Source organism: Protomyctophum bolini (assembly GCF_963924005.1).
Source record: "Protomyctophum bolini genome assembly, chromosome: 15".
Lineage (NCBI taxonomy): Eukaryota > Metazoa > Chordata > Actinopteri > Myctophiformes > Myctophidae > Protomyctophum > Protomyctophum bolini.
This window is the reverse complement of record NC_137876.1, coordinates 21,668,610-21,679,013: the sequence shown is the minus strand read 5'-3', so window position 1 is coordinate 21,679,013 and position 10,404 is coordinate 21,668,610. Positions and strand designations below refer to the sequence as shown.

The following is a 10,404-nucleotide window of genomic DNA, read 5'->3' as shown; positions in this document are numbered from 1 at the left end:
ATACCGTGTTCATTTGTTGACAAACTAGAGGTCTGGGCTGCTATCGTGGCCCTCACACCTCTATCTTCTCTCCCTCTCTTCCCCCCCCCTCCCCTCTCTCTCTCTCTCTCTCTCTCTCTCTCTCACTCCCCTCTATCAGTATCTATCCTTACAGTAGGCCTACCTCTACCCCCTCCTTCTCTGTCCCAGCCCCTCTTTCTTCCCATTATCTCCACAGATCCACTACCTAAGTTATAGGCTGGCACAAACAACATGCAAAGCTCAGTCAATCAATCACAAAGTGACGCAAATACTCAATTGTATATATTAGAGTTGGCACGGCCTCATACAAAAGGCAGTGACGGAAGCAAACAGGACACAATTTAAACTGAGCCAGAGATGCATGCACAAAGGTACACAGAGACAAGTAACTGACAGACAAGAGGGATAGATTGACTAACTCCCCAATCTAAAACAACAACAACAACAACAACAACAAACACTGTACACCCATAATCCACCCCGTGTCATGAACAGCAGCGTGGAGTCAGAGCCGGCAACCACAGGCCACAGTCTGAAGGTGGCCAGTCATTACAACAGCATACGGGAGGATGGACTGGCCGTTCGTCGCAGAAGCAGGATCGTTCACATGAGAAACTTCAACAACTGGATCAAGAGCGTCCTAATCAGTGACACCCTGGGCAAGGTGAGAGAGGCCACCACCGGCCAGACCCAGAGGAGCATCTCCGTGCTGGACCTGGGCTGTGGGAAAGGCGGCGATCTGCTCAAATGGCAGAAGGGACACATCGGACACCTGGTGTGCGCGGACATCGCAGAGGTCTCGGTGCAACAATGCGAGAGTCGCTACAACGAGATGAAGAGGAGGAACGGCAAGATCTTCAAGGCACAGTTCATCCCCGCCGACTGCACCAAGGACGTTCTGTCGGACCGTGAGAACCTGCGCGGCAGGCTGTACGACGTGTGCAGCTGTCAGTTTGTGTGCCACTATTCCTTCGAGTCGTACCGCCAGGCCGACGCGATGCTGCGGAACGCCTGCGAGTCCCTCCGACCCGGAGGGTTCTTCATGGGAACCACTCCAGACGCCTCCGAGCTCGTGAAGCGCCTGGAGTCGTCCGATGGTCTGGAGTTCGGCAACGAGCTGTACAGCGTTCGTTTCAACCGCAAGGGGGTGTATCCCCCGTTTGGGTGTCAGTATCACTTCAAGCTGGAGGGCGTGGTCGACGTCCCCGAGTTCCTCGTCCACTTTCCACAACTGGTGGAGATGGCCAAGAAGTACGGGATGAGTCTGCGCTACAAAAAGACCTTCTCCGAGTTCTTCGAGGAGAAGATCGCGGAGCGACAATACCGAGACCTGCTGGTGAGAATGATGGGCCTGGAGTCTCACCCGAGTGACCGGAGCAGGTGTCCAGCGACTGACGGAGCACCAGGGGAATGCGACCACCACCACACCGAGCGACACGCTTCACACACTGCTGGAGTCAGACTGCCTCTCGGGATGCTGAGCCAATCAGAGTGGGAGGCAATACGTTTATACATGGTTTTTGCCTTTCAGAAGGATTCTCATTCTCCTGACTTGACACAGAGAGAAGAAAATAAATAGATTGATCAGAATCAGACAAGACTTTCTATCACTGTACTGTACTGTACTGTACTGTACTGTACTGTACTGTACTGTACTGTACTGTACTGTACTGTACTGTACCATTGATTTGCCTAAAGAGTCTCACTACCTACACAGGTTTTAGGACATGGAGGAGGTGGACGTCATGTCAGATAACATCCGGGCCCAGCCAGAGGACTTGAAGCCAGCCAACCAGCTGCCAACCTACAAGGAATCAAGGATGCACCAGTACAAAGAACAATCTCAGCCAATCAACCCAAACCCAAATCCAGAGAGGTATAGGACAGATCAGAGCCTCCAGTACATCTGCAGCCAGCCATGCAGCATGAAGAAACCTGCATGAAGAAACCTGCTTGCCAGACACGAATGACATTGACGTAAATCACGTCCCACAGCAAGCACAGTCAGGACCTGGACAAATTAGTATTTAGTGACTTAATTGGGGCCAGATCAAGTCATACCAAGAGACTAGTCAGATCTGGCCCAGAACATCACCTGATTTCAACCAACATAACATTCTGCGATGATGAATCAGAGAGAGTCCGATTGAGGCCAGATGATCAACTTCATATCATAGTCAGATCGGGCTCAGAATAAGCTATTATTTCAACTGGTGAAGACGTCCTGGAATTGATGTAAAGATCATCCCCATATGGGCAGCTGTGATCTGGCCTAGTTGAATGTCACCGGAGGAGTTGGAGGAGGTCACCATAAATGAATCCGGGTATCTGACACCCACAATAAAAGTCCTATGCACAGCGTTTTTAGTTTAGTTTTGTATTATCTATTTCATTATATTAATGATTCCAATTTTCATTTCTTGAGAATGGTTCTGTTATATGTAATTTACTTGAAATCTCAATAAAAACAAATCTAGAATAGGCTATAATACCAGAGGGGGACAGTGTGTGTGTAAAGAGGTAGGCCGACCACCAACATTGTCAGATCAAGATCTGTGTTCATTGTGATTTAATTAGACTAGTGCAGAATTTTGCAGATATTCTCAAACCTTTTTATATCAGCAAACCATTTTATGGGGGAATTTCTTAGGTGAACCCACACTTGTTATTAAGCATAATCTAAAAATAAACGATACATTAATTTGTATTGCCTTGAATAGGAATATTGTTTTAGAAAATGCATTTGCAACCCTGTGATTCCTGCGTTGCCAAAAAAAGTAAATGCATTAAAATGCTATATGCAAAAACAAATTAAACAGAACTACTTTAATGGGCAGGATACGCGTTTCTTTTTTCAGTTAATGAATGTGCTACCCCACCGTCACCTTCCTACTAAGACTACCTGAGGCTGTGACACATGGACATACACCCAATATTCACCTTCCTACAAGACTACCTGAGGCTGTGACACATGGACAGACATACACCGAATATTAGACTACCTGAGGCTGTGACACATACACCCAATATTCAGCCACCGAGACTATTCAGCCTAACATTCGGTAATCGGTTCAGTTGATTTTAGAGCCAAAACTGAATAGTCAAAGAACCAGGGTTACCTTCGTTAACCTACGGTTTTGTTGTGATGACGTGATCAAAATGTAATCATGTCTTTTGCCATTATTATCATGTAGCTCTACAAGGTACGGCCATGAAAACAATAACAAAAAACATCATTTTAATCAAATTTGGCTATTCGGTATTCAGTTTTGGCCACAAATGTTTGGCCTATACAAGAGACAGCCCTCATTACACCAATTATGAAATTGCTTTGCGGGGCAATGAATTATGATAATTACTATAATTATAGTTGTACAATGTTATCACTGGTTTGAACACATAAATGAAAGAAACCTTCCTGGTACTTTATTGACAGTGAAATATGCATGGCCGTGAAAGACACAATTGGACGGCAAACCATGCAACAATTAATAATGCAGCATTAGAAATGTACATTTGTAAAACTTCGTCATCATTAAAAACAGAACCCAGGACGCCACTGACAGAGTTATAGTCAGTTGGACGATGGAATGCAAAGGGATTTTAGTATTAAAATGCCATTTATCCTGTAATGTGAGCTTTGTTAAAGTCGTTAGTACTGCAATGACAACTGCTGCGTAGAGTCAAGACATTCGTAAAATACTAGACTACTACCCATTTCAACTGTTAATGTTCAAAACACATTCTTAATTAATAAGCAGCATCACAGGGTCTCAATTTCAAGTAGGAAGCATATAGTGGCAGGAAGTGTGATATGTTTGATACTGTACTGCATGTGCAGTGGTGGTGGACACAGTAGGAGTGCATTTAAATGGTTTGAGCATCTGTACTTTACTTGAGTGTGTTGTTAAGCTTGTAGTCTCACTCTTAAATATTCTCTATTTATTATTGTGAAAACAAATCTCAATTATTTTGGAAAATGTCTAAATATGTATTGCATTGATATTAAAAAGAATGTGTACTTATTGTACTTTTGAATAGAATGACTTCAGTACTACAGTACTACAATTTGACAGAATAATTTTCAATTATCTATGCTTTGAATCATGTACCGGGTATGAGTCCACCACTGGTCATGCCATACGTGTGGTCATGGTAAGGTCGGCTGAGAAACAGTCTCATACCGTAGTCGACCTTCCAAAGAACCATGCCACCGTCAATACGTCATTGTCTATATATTCAGAGCTTTGGCCAAATATTGTACAAAATGTCCCGTTACAGGCTGTATTCTCAGACTTCAGGTATGCAAACCTACACCTTTACATTACATTTTCCTCTCTAGTTCTGACTGAGCTTTAACCTGAATATGAGCAGTTGAGACGAATAACCATCTAATCCATAGTAATAATTATGGATATAAGGGGTCAGGACAGAAAGGCTGTTTCTGGGAGGGGTCCAAATAAATGATGCACTTGGACTGATATTTGTAAGTCAACATCATTGGACGGTTTTATGATCAAGCAGGGCGTTAATTTACGAATTGGACGGTTCATTGGACAGTTTTATGATCAAGTAGGACGTTAATTTACAAAAAAAAGAAACAAAAGTTAGAATATGTGGATAAGAGCTTTCTGCCCGACAGCAACGGTAATACTTAGTTGACTGTAGTCCTCCAGGGCTCTATATTAGGTCCACTTGTATTTCCCTCTACAACAAATATCTTCACCGAAAATAGCAGCTCACAATGCAACACATTGTGAGATCTAATAGGACCGCTATTTTCGCCCAAATGCTCATACCAGAATGGGGACGGTGGGATTCATGTGGTTAAAATGCATTCAATGCAACGGTAAAGTAAATCTCTACCAGTTGATTTTCATACCATCCTCGAAAATCAAACAAACTACGGTGTGCTTTGTAAAAATGGTCGGCAGTAATGTCAAGTATATACCGTGAGTCGTGTGGCTCTTTTCGACTACGACGGGTACAAACCCCCAGAACCTTCCATAATATGAAACTTAAAGCTGTTGTGAAGTTCTGATTTGTTTTTACAGAGTCATAAAAAAAAAGCTGAAAATAGCCGATTTACAAGCTCACAAGCTCTACAAGTTCTCACTTCTGTCTTATGGCTTCCCAAAACTCAGGGTTTCGTCCTGAACGGGGCCCAATTTAGGTTGTGGGAACCTCAACTGTAACCGAGAAGGAAATAAACCTGGAACACAGCCTGGCACGGCTCTTAGTTCTTGCAGTCGAAAAGAGCCAATGGTCAAGAAGAGGATAAACATGCCAGATGGTCATTATGTGGTCCTTTAAACACTTCCTCAGACATTAAAATACAGTTCTACTAATGTTCAATAGTAAAAAATTAGTGCAAAGACAAAACACCTGTTGTAAATGTACTTTGTCCCTTCTTGCTGCGTTACGCGCAACCTGCGTAGCAGTGGTGGGCAGAAAACACAGTGGCCTTTTTTTTCTCCTTCTTTCTCTCAGCTCGAAATGAATGCACTTAAACCCATGGGAAGCAGGGTGGGAGAGCGTACCTATGTTCCCTTAACTCAACCTGAACCCCTATCATAACCTTGGGCCCAACTCAACCTAATAACTCTTCAGTGATTCTCAAACGTTTTTCATTTCAAGGACCCTCAGTGTGATATGCATGAGGCCAAGTATCCCAATTCGATACAATTGTCTATCTCTGGGACCCCAATCTATGCCATGAAATCCTAACTGAGTGAAACAAATGTAACCAAAAGGGTGAGGGTTCACTTTGGTTCCATGTGCACACACTCCCTCAGTTACAGACCCATAACTCCTCAATGACCCCTGGGGGTCCCCGGACCCCACTTTGAGAACCACTGCCCTAAACCTAACCCTAAACTGAGGGAACACAGGGCTGACCCCAGGAAGGGGTCATGGAACGAGTGAGAGAGAATTTAGAACACAGTGCAGAATGTTGTCTCTTTCATGTAAAACTATTAGTCGGGCTACTCTGTCAAAAAGAACGGCTAATTCACCACTTAAAGGGGGACATGAAACCCAGGAATCATGGGTCTTCACATGGGTTTGGTGGCGTGGTGATGAGGGACCATGGATCGTCACATGGTTTCGGTGAGCGTGGCGAGGGACCATGGGTCTTCACGTGACTTTGGTGGCGTGGTGAGGGACCGTGGATGGATCTTCACGTGGGTTTGGTCGTGTCGTAGGAGCGGATCACATCCGACTGCGAAACGGCTCCATTTTCATCCTGAGAGAAGGCGTATCCGTCTGCGCGACAAAACAAGACTGCGCGTTACAAATCATTCTACAACCCACGTGTAAAGAGTGGGACTTCCATTACAATGGAACCAGCCAATGACACTAGAAACTAGATGGTCACTGAATTATCTTTTTAAAAAAAAGAAGAAGAAATCAATTTCATCAAGAAACCTGCATAGATTGGCACAACTTACTAACAAGGCGGTAGAAGAGAAATCTAGTAGTCCAGAGGGAACACGATTCCACACGATTAGGAAAATATTTAGAGTTCTAAAAACGCCTAATCCTAAAAGGTATAACAACGTATAGGTGTTCCAGGTCTAAATGGGATAAGGTGGCAGGACAGAAACGTGGTAGTCTGGATCAGCAGGACCAGAGTTAAGAACCGGTTAAAATAACAAGTTGGTATAGGACAGAAAAACTAGTTTGGATCCACGCAACCACAGTTGTGAATCAGTGAACTTACTTCATCACACGCCAGTGTCGCATGACGGAAATAGTCACCTATAATGACATTCCATAAATAGGGACGCCATAGTTACAGTTTAACAAGGTGGTAGAATAGCTACTGTAGAACCACTACTTTGACAAATACAGTACCAACAGCAGCTGAATCCATGGACTCCCATAGCACACAACGGCATTAAACCTAGACAGACACACACACACACACACACACACACACATACAGGGGGTCTGTCTACCTATGTCACTATGCAACTAATCTTCACACACATGAGGGAAGATAAGGGTTAAGGCTGCAACAATACCCCAACCGAACAAGAACGAATTTCGGTTCCCTCAAGGACAACAGTGTTTTATACCGCCTCACGAGTCGACTCAGCTAAGTTGATACCCGTCATTCTGTCTGGATCTCCACTCCACTGTTTATTTTCATCACTCGATGTGCTTTGATATAAGTCGTTTCGGAGATCTCGCCATTTCTGCCGACAGACACAATGTATAAAGTGTGCACTATCTCTCTCCATTAATTAACTGCCTTCCAGGTTGTGTTTGTCGCAATGACACAGACGAGGCGAGTGCTACAGTACCTTTGACTGGCGTCCGTTGCAGAAGACATGTCATGTTGTCTTCATTGGGAGGGTTGGGGAGGAATTGGCTTGTGCCAGATGGCAGGTACAGAGGCACAATAAAGTGGAGCTAACCCCTCCAATGCATGGCTTTCTGAAATTGCGTTATAGGCGTTATATTTGTTTAAGGCAGTTATGGTGTAATTCATTATTTGCCAGCTAACTCTAAGGACTTTAGTGTTTGTTTTATAGCGCAGTAAAGGACAACGTAAGACGTCTTCTGGCTGACAAGCCACTGAAGCCAGGGTCTGGCTGACCCTACAAGCCCGACTGCACGCTCAGATCAGCCAACGCAAGGAATCTGGAGGTACCTTCACCAAAACACCGGGACAACGCAAGTATTCTGTCAGAACATTGTTACAAGATCGACAAAGTTCTGACAGGCACTGCCAACGTTCTTAATTTTGTTCTTACTTCCTAGTCAATCCGAAACAAAGGTTTGAACGTCGGTTGGAGTATGCTGCAGCCTTACGTCTACCTAACGACGCCACCATCTCCTGTGAAACAAACTGACCTTCAGACTGGGAATGACAGAGACCCTTGCATGCCTGTCAGGCGACGGGGGAAAGAATGGCATTGTGGGTAAAGGCAGTCACACAGTATTCACAGCAGTGGGAATGAAGTGCTTTGATGATTCCGATAGGTGAAAACAACCATGAATGACCATCACGGCTGTGTGCGTGTGTGTGTGTGTGTGTGTGTGTGTGTGTGTGTGTGTGTGTGTGTGTGTGCCACTCACGCAGCATATTTTGTTGGATGTTCTCCGTGTGACAGGACGTGTCGGACGTTCTTCTGAAAGCATTCTTCAGACGCAGTGCTCGTTCTGTCAGGCTGTCAACACCACACGGACACACCAGACAAAACAGAGTTAAACTGTCCTAAATGTAAATTGATTAATCTTTTATTTACTATAATTTATGTTATTGTCTGTATTTGTGCGTATTGTAATTGTATGTTGTATTTTGGACTTTTGACATTCTATGGTTACTTTACTGGACACCATGTCAAAAGCAATAAATACAGTACATACTGTACATACAAAACAAAAGGACAAAGTCCTAAATGTGACGGCACGAGAAATACTGGCCAAAGCTGGAACTGTAGGCCGGGCGGTATTGTAACTGTAGGCCGGGTGGTATTGTAACTGTAGGCCGGGCGGTATTGTAACTGTAGGTCGGGCGGTATTGTAACTGTAGGCCGGGCGGTATTGAACTGTAGGCCGGGCGGTATTAAAACTGTAGGCCGTGCGGTATTAAAACTGTAGGCCGGGCGGTTTTGGAACTGTAGGCCGGGCGGTATTAAAACTGTAGGCCGGGCGGTATTAAAACTGTAGGCCGGGCGGTATTGGAACTGTAGGCCGGACGGTATTGGAACTGTAGGCCGGGCGGTATTAAAACTGTAGGCCGGGTGGTATTGTAACTGTAGGCCGGGTGGTATTGTAACTGTAGGCCGGGCGGTATTGAACTGTAGGCCGGGCGGTATTGTAACTGTAGGCCGGGCGGTATTGTAACTGTAGGCCGGGTGGTATTGTAACTGTAGGCCGGGCGGTATTGAACTGTAGGCCGGGCGGTATTGTAACTGTAGGCCGGGTGGTATTGTAACTGTAGGCCGGGCGGTATTGGAACTGTAGGCCGGGCGGTATTGGAACTGTAGGCCGGGCGGTATTGCTCGTGCATGTAGCACGAGAAAAAGAGCGCGCAGCTGGGGGTTTAACACAGCGCGCTCGTTCATGAAATGATTCAGGCGCGAGTTAGCACTTCCGGCATTTTGAACACCAAATGTTTGGTGTCCAAATCGAGAAAATGTGGAAGTAGAGCCGCGGATCCTTCAAACGCCACTGAGCAACTTCCATTGAAATGAATAGCTGGCATAACTCCTGCCTGAAAAGTCACCTTTTGCTGAGCACCACAGTTCCTGGGTCCTGAGAGCTGGCCTCCAGTTCCTGTACCTCATCCAGAAGGGTCTTCCACACGGCCCTCCTCACCCTGGAAGGGACAAAAAAGATATAATAAAATAAAACCATCCAGCCACCTTGAGAAGATAGCAGATCTACAATCATTTCCCTATATTTAAAGTGGTTAAGACGTCCATCTTCTGTGAATGTTTGTGAACATGTGTAGGCTTTTTTTTTTTTTTACATGTGCATCGCTTATGTCTTAGTCATATGTTTTGCATTCATTTCATGTTGTATGTTTCCACGGGTAGGAAATGGGAAGGGTAGGGATTAAATGGCGACGCAAAGAATGCTTGACTGGTCATTAAAGGAGATGTTCCACTCCAATGAGCCAGCAGCAACAGTTCCACACGCACGCAACTGCAGAAGACAGCCCCTTTACACCTCTGGAGAAGATCTCCGCTCCCTCTAACTGCAGATTAATTCAAAGTATTTTAGAGCGTATTGAGAGTACATGGGAGAGTATTTAGCTCACACAGAGAAGAGCACGTCCAGTAGCAGAGATGTGATGGGGATGAGCAGCAGAGTCATCCAGAACACGCCACAGGTGTACATCACGCCGGCCTGGAACACAAAACCACACAATAATACATTCATCTATACTGTACATCAGGGGTTCTCAACGTTTGGCCAGTGGCTCTCAAATTTAAAGTGGGGCCCAGGCAGGGACCCCTCCAGGGGGTTCCCACTAGCAACATGTGTTAACCCATTCTGAACGGGAACCCATTTCGGTGTTAGCATCATGTCATGCTTTAGCTATTGAAAAATTGCAGATCTACAAGCTCATAGCGCGCCACCGAGTGGCGCGCTACGAGCTTGTAGGTCTGCTATTTTTGAAAAATCGAAGAACGACTGACATTTTTAGAATCTGATCTCAGGTCAGAATGGGTTAATCAGACCAGTGTGTGTCCAGTGGAAACCTCGTATGAATCTGATCTCAGGTCAGAATGGGTTAATGCAGCCTCAATGCGGATGTACTGTACAAGACCAAAGCGTGCTCACAGCGTGTCACATCTGCTAAAGACTTTTTTTATCTTGAAAGCGTTTGAAAAAAATAAAATAATTTTGTTTATTTTTGAGTGG

General features: G+C 44.9%; 2 protein-coding genes across 3 annotated transcripts in view; one reads left to right on the top strand and one right to left on the bottom strand.

Moving 5' to 3' along the window:
• Nucleotides 1-508: 508 nt before the first annotated feature.
• On the top strand, nt 509-1,600 carry LOC308329776 (mRNA cap guanine-N(7) methyltransferase-like; the record flags this gene model as incomplete). Its single annotated transcript, XM_080784274.1, has 1 exon — nt 509-1,600. The coding sequence occupies one exon, from the start codon at nt 509-511 to the stop codon at nt 1,598-1,600; it is 1,092 nt and encodes a 363-aa protein (XP_080640400.1).
• A 1,825-nt stretch (nt 1,601-3,425) lies between these two features.
• The window catches only part of LOC308329921 (phospholipid-transporting ATPase IA-like), a 41,955-nt gene continuing 34,976 nt past the window's right edge, over nt 3,426-10,404 (bottom strand). The window contains exons 32-35 of one of the 2 annotated variants that reach the window (XM_080784463.1): nt 9,797-9,885; nt 9,260-9,352; nt 8,107-8,198; nt 3,426-6,285 (exon numbers count right to left, since the gene is read on the bottom strand). In XM_080784463.1, coding sequence (XP_080640589.1) covers nt 6,200-6,285; nt 8,107-8,198; nt 9,260-9,352; nt 9,797-9,885 — 360 coding nt within the window. In that variant the 3' untranslated portion in view covers nt 3,426-6,199. Of the gene's footprint in view, nt 6,286-8,106; nt 8,199-9,259; nt 9,353-9,796; nt 9,886-10,404 lie in introns of those variants that run through there. The other variant, XR_013965425.1, reaches the window with a different exon arrangement.